The sequence below is a fragment of the Anas acuta genome, chromosome 2, assembly GCF_963932015.1.
Source record: "Anas acuta chromosome 2, bAnaAcu1.1, whole genome shotgun sequence".
Lineage (NCBI taxonomy): Eukaryota > Metazoa > Chordata > Aves > Anseriformes > Anatidae > Anas > Anas acuta.
This window is the reverse complement of record NC_088980.1, coordinates 51,591,072-51,612,739: the sequence shown is the minus strand read 5'-3', so window position 1 is coordinate 51,612,739 and position 21,668 is coordinate 51,591,072. Positions and strand designations below refer to the sequence as shown.

Genomic DNA, 21,668 nt, shown 5'->3' with positions numbered 1-21,668 from the left:
ACCAGTTCTGAGATTATACAGTATCTTTACAGAGATACTTAAGATACAAATCTTAGACTATTTAGACACTGACACATAGTCTGGATGGAAATTAACCAATGAGATCCATAAATATTTCCAACCTCCTTCACCAGCCTAAATTCCAATGTAACTGAAAATATGTCAGGAATTTACATACAATTAACAAAGTATATGCTTATCTGCACATATTACTTGGAATAATTTGTAGCTATGACCGCCTTAGCTCATTTCTTTAAAGTAAAAGAGAAGCCCACAAGTACACGGATGTATGCTAGAACCTATTAAGCCGACAGCTTGTGAACACGGTGAACAGAAAATATTAATTACCTTGAGAAGCCAAGTGAGTACAGAGTCTCTGTAAGGCACAAACTTATTCTTCCCTTTCCCCGCTGCTTGATCAGCAAGTGATGATATAACCAACCCCAGTGTTGAAAGGGATCTATGAAGGCAACACAGAAGAACAGCTTTGAACACATATTCCGAAAGTATATTTAATAATACACAGATAAGAGTTTAATTTGTGCTGTGCAAAGGTTCACATTTAATTTTGAAAATATTATAGAATAATTTAAGCTGGAAATGACCATAGGAGATAATCACAAGGCAAATTATCTATTAAAGTTACATATTTGGAACAATATATGGATAACTACAGTGTTTCATCTCATCTGGTGCTTAGGCCAAGTTCCAGAAAGACTGAGTTGAAATATTCAGGTATTTGAAATAGTTTGAAAAGTGTAAAGCAGCCCACTTCAGTATATGGACAATTACTGTCTTAGCTTAGACATCTACCTTTCCTCAGAGACTACAAAGCCTTCCATCTTGGACACTGCTTCATGACATGATTACGAGGCATGGCTGGCAGCACAGCATGAATTCCTCTTTATCTAGGAACCATGTTTTAAGAACACTAGCTTAACAACTGACTCAAACTGAGCATTTCCCTACATCTAAGGAGGCAACCTCAAGGCAACACCAGCTGTGGCACAGGAGAACTAGTCAGGCAGGTGAACCAGCAGCTAAGCAGCCATCACATGATAGTGGAAGGCTGCTCATCAGAAGAGACCGAGGAGGAAGTCCCTTGAGAAAGGGGTTGTCTTAAAACAGAGGTGGTGCTTCACTTGGGTCTTTTATGGGGAGCAGGGAGGAGAGGAATAGACCAAATAAATAATGTGCCAGTTATAAAAGTGTTACGTGAACACAAGCATGAGAAAAGAAAAGCCCCCCAAAACTGTTTACCAGACAACCACATCCCCAAAATCACTCTAGAATAGTGAAGAAACCAAGAACTTGTCCACTGTGGTACACGTACCACTTCTACCAACAGGTGCAGTTGGTAGACTGCACATTAGGTAGAACCTACACATTATATATTCCAATTGTTATATAATCCTGTGGAAATGTTAAATGACATCAGGGCTCTTGGGGCAAGTATGTTTAAGGTAACGAGCTGGTTCAGAAGCCTGAGAACATTAAACAGGTGCCTACAGGGTTGTAAAACTGACAACACAAGCTCAAGAGCATACTGGTCCATCATACTCATAAAGGGTAGCTGGATAATTGGCCATAACTACCAGGGAAATCCTTACTTTGCGATTAGATAGTTAAATAAAACCTTGGTTCTACTGCTCCACTCCATCCTTTTGAGTTTTTTCAAAGTAGGAGCACTGTTTTTTTAGCTGGTGTGTAGACAGTGTTTGCACAGTATTTGTAAAAGGGCCTCAACCTTGTTTGAAACTACCAATGCTTCTGCGGTAACTTTTCGTAAATGACAAAAATATTGCAAGAATATTTCCAAGGAGACATCTGAGGGCAAGGCAACAAGAACCGTTACATGTCACCACAGGTGCCTCACATTGCCACACACAAGGAAACAAAACGGTAAGCAGGTAGTGTAGAGCTGGAAGCAGAATTAAAATGCAAAGAAACTTGAGAAGAGCCTCATCACTCCGATGTGCCAAGCAACCCCTCGATTTTGAAACTCTGTCTGAAGGATACCTTTCCAAAGTCTGTCTGAATAATTCACAGCAAAAAGGACAGTCGGTTTTAGTTTGTTGCCCAAACAAAAGCCTAACAACTCCGGAAGGCTTGGGGGAGGGAGAATTGGTTTTTATCATTGATTTTTCTTCTGCACAGACTGGGAAGACGGCGTGCTAAACATGCAAGAGCAAACAGGAGGATGCTGCTGTATGCTGCTCCGTGGCAACCTCCCACAGAACAACTTAAAAGCAGCAACAACACAGTCCCAATGAAGTCCACCTTCAAGAAGTATAAAATTAAAAAATAAAAATAAATTTAAAAAAAAAAACAAACAAAAAAGATCGGAGACTAAAAAAAAAAAAAACCATGACCCCAGTTTATTTGCCTCTAATTCCTCTTGTCCTCCTAAAATGAGATGAAATGTGAAAAGCAAAGCCAAAATACTGGGGGAGGGGGAAGAAAAGGACAGTTTTTCATTTTGAGGAGCAGGAGGATGGAAAGGGCAGGGATCCTGAAAGGCCCACCATTGACAACTACTTCCCAACAGGACTGCAACACCAATTTGTTAGACACTGGAACAGGCTGCCCAGGGAGGTGGTGGAGTCACCATCCCTGGAAGTCTTCAAAAGACGTTTAGATGTAGAGCTTAGGGATATGGTTTAGTGGGAACTGTTAGTGTTAGGTCAGAGGTTGGACTCGATGATCTTGAGGTCTCTTCCAACCTAGAAATTATGTGATTCTGTGAATTCTTAGTTACAAGCACTGTTTTAATAAACAGGAAATTATAAGCAACAGTTCACTGACACAGATTTTAATGATGCGATAATATTTCTGCTCCAGAGTTATAACAAAATACTGATTTTATATTACGACCATTAACATCTGCAGTAAAAACCAAATGAGAGTGCTTTAAGTATGCTACATGAGATTTCATAACACAAAGCTGCTTAAAGACTATAAGGAAAGTCCTAAAAGAAATGGCTGCACCATATAATTACAGGACTCAGCAGCCACTCTGCTTTCTGCGGGATGATGCATCAGAGATCTGTCATTACTTTGATCCTATCTCAAACGACTTACCCCTAATGAATCAACCAAAAGGCCTAAGCCACTAAATAGCACACAAAAGACTGAGGCAGTGCAGAAAAAAACAGTGAGCTTACATGGTGCAAGACCATGGGAAAGTGTAATTTCTGCACACTTTCTGTTCTCCCTGACCCTTTTCCTCAAGCATGACCAGGCTGCCTTTGCTCCTGTGCGGCTGGAAACCTGCACGCTCCCAACCAGGGAGTGAATGCTGCCGTGTCAGCAGCACTCAAGGGCAGGTGGTGCTTCCTTACCACATGGTACAACTGTCCCTAAATGACAGCAATTCAAGCTACTTCTGTATGGTTTTCCTCCAAATTCTTCAGCAAACAGAGTCCTTTTTTTTTTTCTATTAGTTAGCCCTTTGAATATAAAAACCCTCCCTAAAAACAGCTTGGAGCCAGTCCTGTCCCAACCCATCCCCTCCCACCCCACCACTACCCTTTAAAGAGTTTTTTTGGCATTCTCAAGTTTAAATGCCAATAGCTATGATTTTACTAATCAGTTAAAATTACAAACTGTTTGCACAATTTATTTTTTCTTAGACACAAATATACAGCTTGCTTACTCTGTTTTCTCCTGCTATCGTACTTTAGAAATTCTTCAACTACACCACAAAGCTATTAAGCACCTGTGTTTCTACACTCAGTACAGAAAACCAACACATCCTGTGGAGCAACAAGCACATCCACCTTTCTTATGAGTTATGGCAAGTCCCCCAAGGACCTCAATAATAAAGAGCGGACAGCCAACACCACCTTCATGACCCAAGGCAACTTCATATCAGCCCTGAGAAAAAAGAGAAGTTATCCTTATTGCAGCTTTACAGAGCCATTAACAAAATCACAACTCTCAGCTGTTTCAGTAAGCAGGAGAGCAATCCACCACTTCTCCTCTGCAACGTGCTGTCCCAAGATACCAAAGAGTTTGCAGCAGGGCAAGCCATGGGCAGCAGCTACCACGGTCTTCAATTGGCTTCATGAAGAAACAAGCAGCAGAGAAACCTGCAGAGACTAGCTGAATGTCACGCTACGGGGTTTTGGTATGCACAGCTGAGCGCACATTTTTCCTGACTTGTAAATACAGAAACAGGTATGTTAGTTGCCCATTCTTCTTCAAGGCAACAAAATGTAGTACAAACAGCAGATTTATTTGCCAGGTAATTATAGCAGCTCTGGTTTTGATCTCATTAAATACAGCGCACGCTACCAATCCAAGTTACTGCATTTTTATAAAAGAATAAAAATGAAAAACCAGGAGCTGACATAGCAGGGTATATGGTTTAAGCATCCTATATTACTCCATAAAAGATTATTGCCCTTCCCTATTAAGTACGGTACATCATACACATTACCCAAAAGAAGATCGTGCACAATGTTCTGTGAAGAACCAGGCTGATAAAACATGCATAGTAATTTTGAGGCTTCCAGCAGAAGTCAGACTTCATTAAAGTTCCAAGTAACAGCAGAAGTCTAATAAAAGACACAGCACTAAGAATTCTCTTTTGCCTACCAGTTCCAAAAGAGATTTCACACACAGAATGCTTTTAAAATGGGCTGAGCTAATACAGGTTTATACCATATAAGAACTTAATTGACGGGAAAAAGCAGAGCTGTCAACCTATCTCTTTAAAATATTTTTTATAGAGAGATCTGGTGCTTGCATCTGCAGCGTGGGCAAAACAACTTTCCCTTACTGCATTACTGCCTTAGAAGCTTACCAACAAGTAAACATCCTATTAGAAAAAAATAATAACAATTAAACAAAGAAGTATTTCTGTACCTAAAACTACATTTAGAGTTTCTTAATAGCTGTTGGGAAAGCTGGCATTTGATTTTTTCCCCAAGAATTAACAGGAAACATTCAATTTTGCCTTTGTTTATGCAAAAGACAAACACAATTTCTAGTAAAATCAATCTGACTTTAACTAGTAACCCGCAGGGTAAGGGTTCAATACCTGCCATTAGACAAACAGGACCATATAATTTTGATTTACAAGAATGTGGCTACTGATCTGATGCATTAAATACATAATATATTAGAAATTATGCTATAAAGAGCAAGCATGTTCAAACTCTAAAACAGGGAAACTGAAAATCATTTTAAGCATGAATGCAGTTCAAACACACTTTTTGCTGTCATTGTTAGATTAAAATACCAAGACTTTTTCAATTTTAATATGTAGCAAAATGTGTAGCTTTTAATGTTACATTTGAACTGTTTTTTGTTGTTTGTTTTTGTTTTATTCTCAGGAAAAAATTAGCGTGTTTATGAAAGTAGCGATAATGTGCTATACTCTTGCTTTTGGGTAACAACACAGTAACTACAGTTAAAAAAAAAAAGTGCCTTGAAACTTGCCATAGCTTGAGTACAAATGCCCAAGGCAATGTTAAACTTAAATAGCTTCATTCTGGTCCGATTTTCTTAAACTGTGAATTATACTCTTACATATTTTAATGCATGTTGGAGCAAAGCCATTCAACTCTGCAACTCTGCATTCCTTGAGCATACGATGAGACAAACACAGAAGCCTGGAGACAGGGTGTATAAATGAATCACAAAAGGTATATGCCTAATTAAAGAGTGCTGCTGTCACTTTTTCCAGATAATACTCATATACCTCTCATCTGAGTCAAGTATGAATCAGGATCCCTATGCCAATGTAACAAAACACATGGTGTTCAGTACAGAGCAACTGAAAGAGATATATTAACTGCTTCTGGCTAGGCATATCATTTGAACCGACTTGCGACAAGCACACCGAGACAGGAGGCCAAGGAAACAGTGGTTGTTCTGACAAGACTAAGGTTTGCAACCTGTGTACGCCAATGTCTTACTTGTTTATGTTGCTGCCTTCCTTCAGACGTTCTCCTGCAGCTCCTGTTTTGGACACTCTCTCACTACCAGCCAAATCCACCAAGCTGACCTTGCTGACCTTCTCTCCAGAATTCTGCACAAATCAAACGGGGGAGAAAAACAGATAAGAAATCTGAGCACAAAATGCTAATGTGTCTGATATTAGCGTAATTACACTGCTGTCCATAATAACGTGGGTCAAGCTATCAAATTCAAGATATGAGAAAAGTAATTCTCACAGTTCTTAGTCTTTTAAGAATCACTCATATACTATACTAAAGGGCTGAACCACTAATGAAGGTGAATCAGCCATGTGGTAATGTCAGTAACTTCACTGACACAGTAGGTCATTAAAACATATTAACGTCAGCAACAGTTAACACCAAAGACAGGTTTAACAGCAGCAATATAATCTTGAAGTGATCCAACTTTTTGCTGTATCTGGGGTGCTTCCTCCCTGTTCCAGTGTTCTCTCAATCTTATGTTCTCACCAATGTTACTCTGATTACCAGACCCCACAGCATGAAAGGCAGCAGCAGAGCTAAACAAATCATGTATGCATACCAAACAAAAAATGGTGAGTCATGCTAAAGTCTTGACATAAAAGATGAACAAATCAAGAGAGCAAACATGTTCTTCTCTCCACTTCAGGTCAAATGCAGAGATACTATACTATCATATAGCAATTCAACTCTGAGACACGGTGGCACTTCAGCAGGTTAAACAGTTGTGAGAGCTGAGGCACCTTCAGCATTAAAATGGTATGCCATGTGTGTCTTTAGAGCTTTAGCCCATATTGATACTAGTGATACATCTACAAAAGCATGCAGCTGGATAGCAATCGAGAAGCTGCTTCTTTTAATTGATTGCTGCTCAAAACAAACTGAGAACATTCAGTGGCTGAACAGAAGAAAGAAGAAGAATTCACTACAACTTTGTAAATTAACCATCAGAAATACATACACCAGAATGCAGGTCATAAAGTGTCTGAGTCACAATAATATTGAATACAGCATGAGAACGGCTGCTTTCTTCATTCATGTTGGTTGCAGCAACTGTTCGTGATTTGTTTCCCTCCGACATCAGTGACTCAATATCCTAGAGCAAAAAGAGTAGAAAATGATGCCAGGATAAAGCAAAGTTCTGAGCTTGCTGAATAAAATACCCATCTAGATGGAAGGGTGTGTATGTGTGGGAGAGAAGAAGGGAAGGTAGAAGTAATGAGAAAATTCTTTTTATGTTTTGAGATGCAATGGCAGAGAGGCGATGTAATTCCACAGAATGGCATTAAGTCTCAACTCTATTTTAAGTGCTGCACTTAAAAGCCCAGCAACAATATTCAGTGCACATTCTCCTTATCTGCTGCTGGAATACGCTGGCAATATCCACATTGCAAATCATACTGTTTAATGCCAGTAATCAAGCCAAGAAGATCTACTTACAGAACTAAACGCAAATGCTTTTCTTTACTGAACTGTACTAATACTGTACTCGCTGAATTGGACCAAAGGGTTACCTCACTTGGAGTGTGTACCTTTCTACACATGTGAAAATAAAGACGGTTATGTTGAATCTGATATATGTGCTTACTGAGCTCCAAGACAGTTGCATAGGTCATCAGCCACAATGCAGGTATTAAAATTTCCTAGAATTCGAAAAAGATGTACTTTCAAAGTACACAATTTACCATAAAAACTGCAAAAGCAGTTACATATCTGCACAGATCTGCACACATATAATATGCACAGATGCTTCAGAGAAATAAAAATCCCCATCAAAAGCAAATTACTTTCCACACAATACTACACAAAGAATGGTTTAAAAACAAATCAACCACAAAAAAAAACCATTTCCTACAGCAGCTTCCTCATAAAAAGGGCTATGCAATTTATACAACTGCACTGCTTTAATTAATTCCATTGTAGAAGTCCATTGGATTCTACAATACTGATTTATTTGAATGCATTCTGGTAACTCAAATGGGCTCAGATGCTGTCGTGATTTAAATGATTAATTATATAAGGCATGCTGTACATTCTCATCCAATACACTTGTATAAAGTAAGAGGCTGTATTCAACAACATGAAAGGAATTCATGCTGGTATTCTTAGTATTCTTGTTTTGGAAGCCTCACATTTCCTGTGGTAAGAAAACATGATGTATTATAAAAATTGACAACTGCAAAATACAGAGATACCACTTTCATATTTTTAACCTACATAACACTGAACGCAATGCTTTTATGTTAAATAAATACTTGTGGAAGCACTACAGGAGATCTTTGTGATTGTCAGAGACTGTAAACACTCTAGAAATTAAACCTCTGGATGGATACTAGTTTAACTCTGGTAAGATTCCTACTGCTTAGGTGTATGTTGTTTAGACACCTTTCATGGGTTTTGATTTACCTCAAAGTTTGTAACAGCCAGCTGAGACAAGCCATCTACATACGGTCCCAACACTTTGTGCTCTCGAACCTTAAGTGACTGCCGACTCCTGTGGAATAAAATAGACTTTATACACAATCCACTACTGTGAACTTTATTCCAGCTAAAAGACATAAATTCACTTCTACTATGTAGAAGATTTTTGTCATTTCATGTAATATTTTCTTTTGTTTTTCAATTAATAATGAGAAGAAAAATGTTTTCCGGAAAAATTTTACTTAATTAATAAGAAAGACTCAAATTAATCTAACTGGTTTCAATAAGTATACATGAATTATTTTCAGAGCATCCTCCCACCACAGTATTTGTGGCTGGATCAAAATCTGAAATGCCTTATTTGGCAGAAAGAATACTGACAAAAAGGGAAACAAAAAATCACCCCCAGAAATTTGCTAAAGACTCAATTCTTTACATATTTTCCATGCTTAAATGAAATAAGCCAATTACATGTAAAATCTATCTTTCAACTAACTTGCATTCTTCTTTACCGAATGCAATTATGCTTAAGAATAAAAAAATGACACACGTATAAATGCTCAGACTAAAAAAAAAAATAAATCTATCAAGATATCTCTTATCTAGAAATCTTCACACCAGAGAGCCCAGCCAGTATTTCTGAGCAAGCAACAGAAGTACTAAAGAGTGCCACGAGTATATTCTGAGGTGTTGCACCTTCCCATTCCAGAAGCCCAACTTCTAAACCAGGAAAACCAAGTTATAAATAAGTTTTGCACTCTTTGTGAAAATTAATGAACTTTTTTACTTGAGCAAGGTCTGGATATCATTGCAAAAATACCTCAGCATTTGCTTCCTGGTGTTAAGCTACTTTGCATAGTCCTTGTTTGCATATATTTTGCTGGTGAATTTAAATCAATACATACTGGATACTACTTCATAGACAAGTTTTACATGGATATTCTCTTCTTTCTGATGTTTGGTATCTGATCCTTTCTAAAGGAGCTGTTTGAACATACATTCTGAAAAACCTTCTCAAGGACTTCCAGAACTGATTTTCACTTCTCAGTTTCAAACAAAAAAAAAAGGAAGGTGGTGAGCGAGGGTGAAGCTACTAACCCTTTTGGGTCAAGTAGATCTCTGACTTTCTCATTGTAGATTTCCATATAGGACACTTCAACTTTAAAAGTATGAGATTCATTTTCTTCCACAGAGATTCTCTGAAATAAAGCACAACAGAGCCGTGGGATCAGACCCAGCTGCTCTGCATTGCCCATCATTGAAAAGGATTTTCCTGAACCTAAAGGAAGAAAGGAAAAGAAAATGCTTTAAAATGCAGTTTCTGAGCTACTCAGTTGTTCATGAAGCACATTTTAATTCTCTTTTTATTTCTCCAGAAGTACATATCAGAACAACACGACATGCTATTCCAGACAGAATGCTTGCTCTCTGCATTACAGGATAAAAGTAAACAAGAAGAGAAATTATCTTAACAGTCTCTTATAACACACACACACGCACAACTGAATGAGCCTTGGGTATGAAGTACTCCTTTCAGGCTTCCAAAACAGTCCCAAGAGGTAGCAGCGATGAGCATATTTACAGGGCTGCATTTATACTGGCACTGGTTAGTTGTTGTGACACTGGCTAAAGCTGCTGTGCATTTAAATGGGACATTTATCTCCAAAGAAGTGAAGCAAATACAAATCACTAAAATGAAACAGAAAACAGCATCCTGATAAAAATGTTTGACATTAAACATTATATTTCTACATATAATTTTAAATACTATCTAGTTTAATATTTATGTTGTGCTCTTCCTACTTCATACACGTGCACAAGAAGCATTCCCTTTCTTCAGCACAAGCGACTCTTACCTGTCTGTCCATAGGCAAAAATACAAGCATTATATCCCTGAAAGGCCTTTTCAAGAATTCCTTCTCCAAGGCACTTGAACACCACTTCCTGACCTAAAAAATAATTATTTTGTAAGTTTATTTTACACAAAATGACAGATTAAACTTTATGGAAAGCAAGAAAAAAAGTTTTTGAGATTATTTTTACTACCGCGTGGATTAAGGAACAAATGATTTCATATATAACTGAGTGAATAAAGTTCAAAACGGTTGCCTGAAACTGGTGCAACAGCTACCTCTGTGTTTAAATATAATGCTCATTTTCATGTGAAGGGAACACTTTTTCAAAGGAATCATGTAAGTTGAATGCTTAGAAAATAACGTAGATAACAAGACTTGGTACTATTTAAGTGTAAACTTTGCAACCAGCATGCATTCCTTAACCACAAACTGTATCAAAGAGCTCTGTAACAGAATTGCAACAAATACATCAGTGAGCTAGGATATTAGGCATATAACAAATGCAATGCTAGAAATAGTATGGATCGTTCTCTTGGGAACTGGCCTCAAGTTTCACTAGAAACCATTGTTATTCACGCCACATCAAGGGCATGCTGGAAACCAGACAGAAGCACTCTGAAGACACTGAGGCAGGAAAGGCACATTATGAGTTTGAGAGACTTGAGCAGATCTGAGGACATATACTGGCAAATCCATAGTTTGAAACATCAGCTGCAGAACTCATAGTCTGAAAATCATCTCTCTGTGCCAGGCAGATCATAGATGTGCTTCTATCTTTTAGATGTAGGAGACAGAAGAGGAGTAGCATTTTTTTGTTGTTGTTTTGTTGTTGGTGGTTTTGCTTTTTAATAAGAAAGCTCAGAAATTATACATCACAAACGGGTTGTTTGGCTTGAGTTCCAATCTGAGAATTGCACCATCTGTACATACACCCAAAGGAAGCAGAACTGAAGGAAGGACGGCATTTTTATATATATTCTGGTGTTTGGTTTTAAACTTACATACCCTGCCTGGTGACTTTCTGAACAGTGGTGAACAGCCACGCTTCTTGGTCAATTTAGCTTTAGCAGTTGTTTGTTTATCAGTTACAAGAAATTGTACGTTGGATGCAACAGAGACTTCTATAGCTCTCCAAACAGAACCTTGCTGCATCAAAAAAAAAACACAAACCTAAAATCTAGCTGCACATTCACATGTTGCTTGAGAATATTTATTCTCTATGATCCTGGAGTAATTGGTAGTAATTGGTTCTGAATACCTCTAGAACAACCTGTGGAATGCCTGTTTGTAGAATGGTTTACACTTACATAAATAAGATTAAGAAGTCTCTATTACAACAATGCCGTATAAAATGGTCCACGGGTACCTTTCCAATTGGGTTTCTAAAATTCCAAAGGGTTCCTACTGCTCCTTGGATTTACACCATCCAGAGTAACTTCAAAAACACTGAACAGCGGAATTTGAAATAGAGGACAAGCTGCTGTACTCTGCAATAATTGCATCTCCTTCCTTGCACATTCATTCACTTCCCATTCAACTTACGACCATTCTGTCATTTAATAATATCTACGTTGATGGAGAACTGCTCAACAACAATGTAGAGAACATTAACAAACTACTGAAGGATTAATGAAGAAAATGTATGAGTGGAAGTGCATAATAAGAGGGTACAATACATAAAAATATGCCTTCCAACCAACTCCTGAGGATACGTTTTGAAGTTAGGAAATCAAAGAGGCAAGGAGCCACTTACTATCTTGCTGAGCAAGAATGCAAAATCAGGTAAAGATGGATGTTGAGTAAAATTATTAGGAGAATAAAAGCATATAGCATAGAACCATAGAACCAATAAGGTTGGAAAAGCCCTCCAAGATCATTTGGTCCAACCATTGCCCTACTACCAATGTTACCCACTAAACCATGTCCCTAAGCACCAGTCCTGTCAAGCAGCGGCACCAGTTTACTTTGAAACACTTTGGTATTTCATGGTTCCAATCAAATCTTTTTTCCTAACTGTGTGTGGGGTTTTTTTTTTTGATATATTTTTAAATGTTTTTCCCTTCTGCCCAGCAAAGTCTGATGGCCAACATCCATTTTCTACCTCACCACATCTCTAATGTCTAACTTAAATTCACAACAAATTTGGTGACATGATCCAACAAAAAAGGACTGAGTTTTACAACAATGCTTGTTTTTCTTTCTTAACAATTACTTAGAGGAAGAAGTTTTTCAGTTTTATAGATGAATGCATAAGAGAGATGAGGACACTTCAGTACGCTGAAAAGATGGGGATACTGATCCTTTTATGTTTCCTATTCAAACACTATTCTACAAAAGAACAAAAATCATATATTCTGCAATGTTTGTGAGTGTAGAATAAAATCACTTGTCAGAAGAGGATAAAAAACATTCATTGCCCACTGTTGACCAGCAATAAAACACAACCTCCTCCATGTTTCCCAAGAAAAAAGAGATACTGAAATGTTACAAAGCTGTTCGTGGTCATCATTAACCATGAGATGACCTACAGAATCTTCTACTGCTAAATACCACAAGAGGAAGAAGTTTAAACAACACAGATAAAGCTGGATCTTTTTATTATTTTTTTTTTTGCAAAAAAGATTTTTATGAGCTCAGCAGCATAAACATAGACAAATAGGCCATTCAAGAGTGATGTTTAGAGTAACCTGTCAAATCACCATGGGATAAAATAAAATTTGGTTCTAAATGAACTCACAGAAAAGAAGAATTTAAACTTCAATCACAGGTATTAGAGGTATTTTATTCTTCTGCTAATGCAGTGCACTGTTGAGGGCATGGGCATATCATCCGTGAGACGTGGAGATATTTTCATCATGAAACATCACCTCTTGATTGATTAAAAAATTTGCATTATACAGAATTATGTCTATATGCACTTAAGGTTAAAAGAAATAATGCAGTTCTGTTGTCTACACTACTGATTGTGGTTTTCCTAAATAATCTTACACTACAGCAATTTATATTTCTGCTAATTTACAGGTTTTTTTGTTCCCCAGATACCTAGTGCTTAAAAAAGAGGCTTTTAACTCAATCCTAATTTAATTTTGTCAATACAGGAAAATATCCTTTTGTTCACCCCAGCTATTTCGTTACCAGATTTCCCTTACACCGACTTTTACTGTCTTTTAGACAGGGCTGCCCAACCTTCCAGCCGGATAAGATCACGTAGACTCTTACGGAGGCAACTGAGGCCAGATGTTGAAACTCGTCTCCTCTCCCATCTTCCATCCCAATGCAGGCAAGCCGTAGGTGTCTGACACACACGCCACTAGGCTGGGGAAAGCACAGCCAAGACTCTCTGGAAGCCTGGGGCAAGTGTATGAGCTGCCAGTTCTCACAGGGCAGGATCTCCTCTCTGCCCTTTCCTTAGAGGACAGGGAAGCTTTGCTGACAGACCACAGCCTAAATAATCTTGCTTCAAGAGCAAATGCTTCTTTTTATTTGAAGAGCAAGACTGTTAAACTGGAATCAGGCAGTAAGGAAATGTTCAGACCATGTCGCCGTGTGCTCTGTGACTCCAGCTACAGCACGTTCACCACTGCTGCCAACACTGCAAGGTGGGAAATGCTGTCAGCACCCTTGTAGGTATGCCTTGCTAATCAAAACCTGATAAACACCGGTGGATGTACTAGAAAGCAACGTCAAGACAATATGGAAACCTTCTTCCCCTTCACCAGACAGCTGTAACTGTCTTGATAGCTACAGGACATCATCTGTGCATTTCAACAAGTGCATCTACAAGCCTGGTGCCAAGAGTAGAACAAAATCTAAGAAAGATCAAAGTACCACCTCTCACTCTCTTGGAAGGCCCCTTCCAGCAGGAGACTCCCTCAAGAACCTTTCCATTAGCTCTCAGGACTGAGCCCTTTCATACACTGCCATTGTCCTACAAACCCCAAAACCAAGACAACCAACATTCCTAAAAAAGATTTCAACAGCCTAGTCGGTATCTTCGGCCTACCTGAAGACTGAAGGAAACTCATCTTCTTCTGAGAACTACATTTTAACATACTCTGTTCTTCGAACTTTCCAATGCCGTGTGTGTGCTACTGCTGTGCACCATGGGCACTCAGGATATCACACTGAAGCTACTAAACTTTTTCACATCTTCTCTTATCTATTGAAATGGATGGGTATTTCAAGGGCAAAACTATTAAACAAAGTGAAAACAGCAATATATGGCAGTGTACATGTTAAGAGTGGCTATTAAATCACTAATAACTCCAAACTAAAACCCTGACACTATCTAATTGCAGAGCTGTGTGAAAATCTCTCAGCTGGAATCTCTGAATGAGAATGAACTATTAGAAAAATTACATTAGGAAAATATGTAAGATAAAAAGTCCCTGAATTTAGAAAGACAAATCAACACCCTGACGTGCAAGAATACCACAATACATCATTTTCAGAATGAGGTATTTAAGTATTTTATCTCTTGTATCTCTATGTTCTTCCCTCTTTTCTTCCCCCAAATCAATCTACTCATCCAGTTTCCTGAAGCCCTGACTGGGAGATCCAATTTGACAACTTCCTTAAGGAAACGTACACATTGCAGAAGTACCCTCGAACACGTTCTCACGATCTGCAAAATGAAGACAATCACTTTTACAAATTAAATGCATATATTCTCACGTATGCATGAAATGGAAATGGCCTCAAGTTATCCCTGGGAAGGCTTAGGTTGGATATTAGGAGAAAATTCTTTACTGAAAGGGTTTTGTGGCTTTGGAATAGACTGCCCGGGGAGCAGCTGAGTCAGCATCCTTGGAGGTCTTCAAGAAACTTGGTAGCATGGTTTAGCACTCGACTTGTCATTACTAGGTTAAAGGTTGGGCTAGATGATCTTGGAGGTCTTGTCTATCCTGAACGATTCTATGGTTCTGTGATTCTCGGATCACCAGACTGGTGACTGGTAACCAGACAGAAGAGAGGAGAGAGAAGAAAATGACAAAATCTCCTTTAAAAAAAGGCCATTAATATTTATAGCCTTTGCTAAGAGCCACTGTTTTACTGAGTAACTTACAATCAAGATGTACTGAAATAAAACTTAGTTTCAGTGTCTGGTTTTTAGATGTCCAGTATTTCCTGTTCTCAGCAGCTTGCCAATCTGAACTCGAGATCTGTCTCGGGCCTCTCCTCAAGATGCATAGATTCATTCAGCCAGCTTCTGACTGCAATGTTAGGACACCTCACTGCTGTTCCTGAACCCCGTGATTCACATATACAGAGAAAATAACTGGAACCAAATAACAACTTGTTATGTACCACACTGAAAATTCAAGCTGGTCCATGTCTCTATGGCTTAAGCTCTAACTTGGACCATTTCAATACACAATTGCAATTAGTTCCATGACACAGTAGTTAAAATACCACTTTATTTGCAGAGACTAGAATTATTAAAAGCTCTGCTAGATAACAGTTTGTAAAAAAATCGAATATTGGAAGAAAGATGACTATGGTTCATCTTAACAAGAACATAAAAGCACAACGGTCGGTACAGCCTAACTCCTGCAGCCTAACTGTAATATTGACAAAGCACTGAAGTCTTCAAAGCCCTGGATTCAGAAAAGGGTCTCAAGTGCTTCCAATTAAGTGTCACAATGTCTAAATTTTTTTAATTGCCTGATCTAAAGTGCTAAACCCATACTATGTAACTAGGTTTCCCCAAAAATGTACTAGTCAGATGTCAGCTGCGTGACCCAAAATCAAGGCCTACATGCTATGTGGCAGCCTCCTCCAAAAAAAGTCAAGGGAATGGTAAGAAAGGGGTAGATTTCAAGTGTATTCTCCTGCTTCACAGTTTAAATGGGTAAGCCAGAAGTGCAGACAGACAGACATTCCTGTCTGCTCAAAATCCACAAGCAACAATCACTCAAGAGAGCAGGAGACTACAATTCTTTAAGCCAATTGTGTGGTTTGTCTCCTTTTAAAACAGCTGCTGGATGAGCAGTAATCAGCATATGGATTTCAAATAAAATTAAAGCTTAGCCTGAAGTCAGGTGTTTAGCCTCTCAGGACAACGCAGCCTGCAGAAACACAGATCTGAGATTTCAGGCCAAATGTGATGCAGATTAGGAAGTTTAGGAAAAGTTTATGGACAAGTTGATATAGAGTGGGGGTCCTTGGAATGGACCTGTCTAAGTGCTACTGAAGTTATTTACACCATCTCCTGAATCTGTCCCAAGCTGAAGGGTTTATTTCCTTCTTTTCAAACATCCACTTCATTGCAGACTTCAATAGGCTCTCACTGTTGTCTAGGCTTGTAAAAAGAATTCTTTGTTCTCATCTCTGAGATTTTCTCAGCGTCCTCCCCTTCACCAAAATGTCTTGCTGTTATTTGTTTCCATGAGCTTTTCAAGGCAAGCAGGTGTGCTCTTACCCATGAACTGACTCTTGGCCCATTCAAGTCAAGAAACAAATGGTAGTAAGAAGCTATTTTCCTTATTCTCAAAACACCTTTTATAGAGCCTGTAAGGCAAAGGTCATCTCTTTTCCAGATCAAGTCAAAATCATTCTGTACTAACACCAAATCCCTGCAGCCCGTGGAGAGGAGCCCACGCAGGAGCAGGGGGCTGGGGGGGAGCTGCCACCCACCCGTGGGGGACCCGTGCTGGAGCAGTTTGCTCCTGGGGGATGGACCCCGTGGGACGGAGCCGTGTGGGAGCAGTGCTTGGAGAGCTGCTGCCTGTGGGCAGCCCCTGTGGGATCAGTTGGGGAAGGACGGCATCCCGTGGGGAAGGAGCAGCAGAGACGAAGCATTAGGGACTGACCACAGGCCCATTCCCCCCTCCCCAGCATCGCTCAGCAGGCAGATGTGGAAGAGGGTGGATGAGGAGAAGGTGTTCTTAGTTTGCTTTCTTTGTTTCTCACTTCTCCAGTTTGTTGGTAATAGGCAATAAGTTTCTTTAATCTCCCTATGCCAAGTCTGTTTTGTCCACGATGATAATTGTTGCGCGATCTCCCCGTCCTCATCTCAACCCTCGAGCCCTTTCCATCGTACTTTCTCTCCCTTTTTCTTTGAGGAGGGGAACTGAGAGTGGCTGTGGTGGAGTTCAGCTGCCCATCAGGATAAAACCACCGCAGCTGGTAACAACCACAACTGCGACCATTAAAAAGAAGGGAAAAAAAAGACTGTTTATTTCTTTGTCCATGTAGAATTATTGAAATACAAATTAGGACCTAAATACATGACATTAGGTCTTCACAGCAACAACCTCCATCTTTGAATGCTGGAAATAGAAGCTTCAAACTTTAATAAGACCCCTCATAGTTCCTGAACATGGGTTCCCAAAAAAGTTAATACAACAAAATTAGCCTGAGCTCCAGACAAAAAGATGCACACATCTCAGAATGAGTTTAGGGTAAGAGAAAAAGATGCCTGATCCCACCTCAGGGTCAGTCCTGTTCTCCCAGAGCCTGAAAAATATTACCAATTGCCCACAGTGGTAAGTTTTCCCAAATAAGAATCTTCCTCATTTGCAAACAATAATAGTAAGTGCTGTTAATACTGTAGCTCAATCAGCAATGTGAAAAACAAAAACAGCCCGTACTGATGTGTGATAGCTTTAAGGATCCCGTAAGAAATGTGCAGTTTCAGGAAAGTACAAGTTTTGTTGTTGTTGACAGAAAAAAGGAAAAAAAAGAGGTATCTACACGTCAACACAGAATTCAGACATATGTTGTCTGTGGTACGCACCACTCTGGGTGGGGGCTTTGGTATCTCACATGTCAATTAACCAAATCTTTCATGTAGAATAACATACTTATCTGTTCAACATAATGCAAAACAACTGTGCCTTGGTTTTGCACATGAAGTGATGATTCGTACTTGAGAATCTCTTGTTAAGCCTTTCACTGTCACATCCTCCACTGTATTTGTGTGGTGCAGATTAAAGGTGTTTTCAAGCCATTAAATTTGACTCGCATACCTTTTCATCCCAAGAATTTCGCTTAAGCTTGCAGCTCATATACTACGCACATTTACAAGCACTCCAGACTTAGCTATTTCAAGCTTTGGACATGTTTCTTGTTAATTGTGCAACTAATCGCTGCTCTTGCCAATGACAGTGAACTCACTCATCCATACAGACCTAAGCCAGGCAGGAAGCATCCCATGCCTCTGCTCAGCTCCTGAATCACCACCCCTCCTGTAGCACAGTGCCCAACCAAGAAGTTACAGTTTGTCTGCAAAAGCTGGCTTTTTTCCAGATACCATAGCAGAGACTAGCTCTGTAGCAGTCTCTGGTACAGTATCTGAGCCTAGCATGTATACTCGAGGAGCCTAGAACAATGGGGCTTTGTTCCATGAGAACAGCCAGTGTTATTATTGAAAACCCTGAACAAAATCAGTTGCATTTCTTCAGTACAGTAATTTAGGCCAAAGTGTAAAAGAGACTTAAGAGACTTAAATCCTACAAACATATAAAAGCTAAAATCCTACCACTCTGGCACTTGGTTTGCTGGCTCTAGAACAAGAAGCACTGCTGTAGGACTGGATAGGATCCATTCATGTAAGAACAAGTGAACAAGCCAACAACACAGTAACAGGGCTGCAACAGATTTTTTTGCTTTTATTTTTGATATTCTGCCAAATTCATTATGATCTAGAACGTGAGGGCTGGAAGTCACAAGATAGCTTCAAGACCATATAAAAATACAGTGAAAGCATTGTTTTTTATTTGCAAGTTTCAAATATCACATTCTTATCATATTTCTGAAATAAACAAGGAAATTTGTTTTCTTTTTTGGACAGGAACATTATCTGAATGGGCAAAACGACATGATTTTGTGAATGGTGAGAAAATACAAGAGAAGTAGCAGCATTCTAGGCTCCTGTCCAACAAGGGGCTCATCTGCATATAGATAATAAAGCTTCAGTTCTCAGTCAAGGTGAATTCAATGACAACTTCTGAACGAGGTGAGAGAAATCCAGTTTTGATTCAAATTAAAAATAGGTTCACCTGGAATCCCATCGAATTCACCTGGAGATGGCTTAAACCATGACAGAAACAAGTTTAACTTGTTAGAGGTGTTCCTCTGGTCTCGCTTCTCTTGGAGCGGGTTAGCACTGTGATGCACCCAAAAGGTGCAGCTCCCACCTGCACACTTGAGGCACATGGAGCCAAGATCTGGGTGTGTATCATTACCTCCTTCCTTTAAAAGGAAATCTAGGCATGCAGGCACAAAAAGAGCTGCCGCATGCTCCAAGAATCTCCCAGTCTGAACTATGAGCGCTGCGCAGTGCATCTGTTGAATGCAAACACAGGCACTGAGACAAACCAAAACAGAACTGTTTTCTTCATGAAACCTGTGTTGCTCAGGCAGGCAAGGAATACAACATAATGTATGCTCAAGTGCATCTCCTGAGGTTCAGGATTTGACACCAAGGGCTACAGCAATCGGAGATTTATTCAAAAACATGGGTATATGACAATTAATTTATTAGACCACTGATCTCAAGCTTTGAGCTAATTAACCCTATCAACCTTCAAAACTTCTTTCAGATCACAAAATTTCATAATATAATTATCTTAATAGAGTACTATTTTTTCTTTCTTTGAACCACAACCTTGAAATCCCAGTGTTCAAGGCCGTAACTAGCAGAATAGGTTATATTACAAAACATTAATATTGATACACTAATCCAGCTATGAGAAAATCAACCACTAGGATGATAATCTGGTCTGGAATATCCAGCTTTTGGGAGGAAGGTATCACAAGGGTGATCACTCAAAAACATCAGAGATCTGAACAATCAAAATATGAATGTCTGGAAAGATCTGAAATCATTGCACCAAGGAGAACATATATACCCAGGAACAGAGCTGCAATTTCATCTTGAGTGGCAGAATGAATTCTCACAAGAGGCTCTTGCAGGGGATGAAAAAAAGAACACTAGAGCTTATATGTAAAGCAAAGCACCCCTCCCAAGCAGCGTACTGGGCACCTTAAAGCTTGCATTCCTTCTTAACCTGGGAGCTTGCACGCACATGACTAAACCCCTGTGAAAATGGAAGGTCTGCTTTTGCAAAGAAGTCACTCGAGCATCACAGCACAAAACATTAAAAAAAAAAAAAGCCAGAGGACAAAAGATCAAGCTCTCATATGTTCTCAAATTATTTACACTGTTGAATGTATAGAGAACAGTTTACCTGCATATTTTGTGGTGTTTGATTCATCCATGGACCAGAAGCAATGATCAAAGGCAAACACCTGTAGAAGAACATGAAAAGAAGAATGAAAAATTCTGGCTACAAGACATCTCTCAAAGCAGTATAAAGCCACAACTGCTTAACTGCAGACAAGCTCTATTGTTTCTGTAGATCCTGAATCAGAATTGTAGAAGACTTCACCAGCAGGAATATTTTCTGGAAATCTTAAGAGTTGCAGTTACACTTTTTCTACCTGTACTATCCACACTGGTTAAAAAAAAAGTGTGTATTATAATACCACCAAAGCATGAAATAGTTTTAAAGAGTGCATGCGAGTCAGTTTTAAAAGTTTTCCTACTGTTCATGAATCCAGCCTACTACATGGAAAACATGGAAGAGAGGCAGGTTTACTAGAGTCCCTATCTGAAAGTACATGACAATTATCCCCACTTAAATTTTCATTACTAAAATCCTCTTCAGACTCTACACCACATACTGAGTAAATGCCAGCCCTGTGTGAGGCTATTACACATGGCCAGGCTATTATTTCTCTACTACTACGACTAATAATAATAATTTAATTCCAGCGCTGAGCTCCAGAGTAAAGTCAAACTCTGCAACTGCTGCCCCCAGTTGTTTTGCACAAAGACAAGGACAAGCAGAAAGACAAGGCTGTTGCCACATGCTTCCAACAACTAATTGTTCACTTTCAGGCTGTGTAAAAAAAGATAGCACCACCTGATCTGAATGCAGAGGACACCAAGTGGGGAAATAAACAAAGTATAATGCAAACCTGAGGTATTAGGCTCAAGGACAGTGGTTGGTTTCAGCTGGGAAAAAACACAGCATTTGAAGAACCAGATATGAAGGGAAAGAAAAAGAATCTTCCTCGAGAACACTGGTAGCAGCTCAGCAGCAAGCCTGTGGACCTGTAAACATCATGCTGCTTCTGTGCCTGTAGCAAAGAGCTCCACAACTGTGATAGCATGTGAGGAATGCATGCCTACAGCAGAAAGGTAAAAGGTGTTCTGCTCCGGTGCGGCTGTTACTCCGCTATGTCACTAGCTGTAGCAGCTGAACAGCCTGAAAGCTACCTGTGAAACATCTGCTGGGTTGATGCCAGCCAGCAGTTGAGCCCCACGCAGCCCCTTGCTCACTGCCCTCCCTTCTGCAGGACAGGGGAGAAAATGGGAAGTGAACAAGTGTGAAAGCTCATGCATCCAGGGAGCCTGCTGAATAAGTGAAGGAGAGAA

At 39.4% G+C, this 21,668-nt stretch overlaps 1 protein-coding gene across 6 annotated transcripts in view; it reads right to left on the bottom strand.

The window, feature by feature from the left end:
- KIF13A (kinesin family member 13A) overlaps positions 1-21,668 on the bottom strand; it is a 115,307-nt gene that overhangs the window by 42,772 nt on the left and 50,867 nt on the right. For all 6 annotated transcript variants that reach the window (XM_068674753.1, XM_068674756.1, XM_068674754.1 and 3 more), the window contains exons 4-10: positions 20,416-20,476; positions 10,223-10,315; positions 9,465-9,645; positions 8,352-8,439; positions 6,907-7,041; positions 5,925-6,037; positions 349-460 (exon numbers count right to left, since the gene is read on the bottom strand). In XM_068674753.1, coding sequence (XP_068530854.1) covers positions 349-460; positions 5,925-6,037; positions 6,907-7,041; positions 8,352-8,439; positions 9,465-9,645; positions 10,223-10,315; positions 20,416-20,476 — 783 coding nt within the window. The remainder of the gene's footprint in view (positions 1-348; positions 461-5,924; positions 6,038-6,906; positions 7,042-8,351; positions 8,440-9,464; positions 9,646-10,222; positions 10,316-20,415; positions 20,477-21,668) is intronic.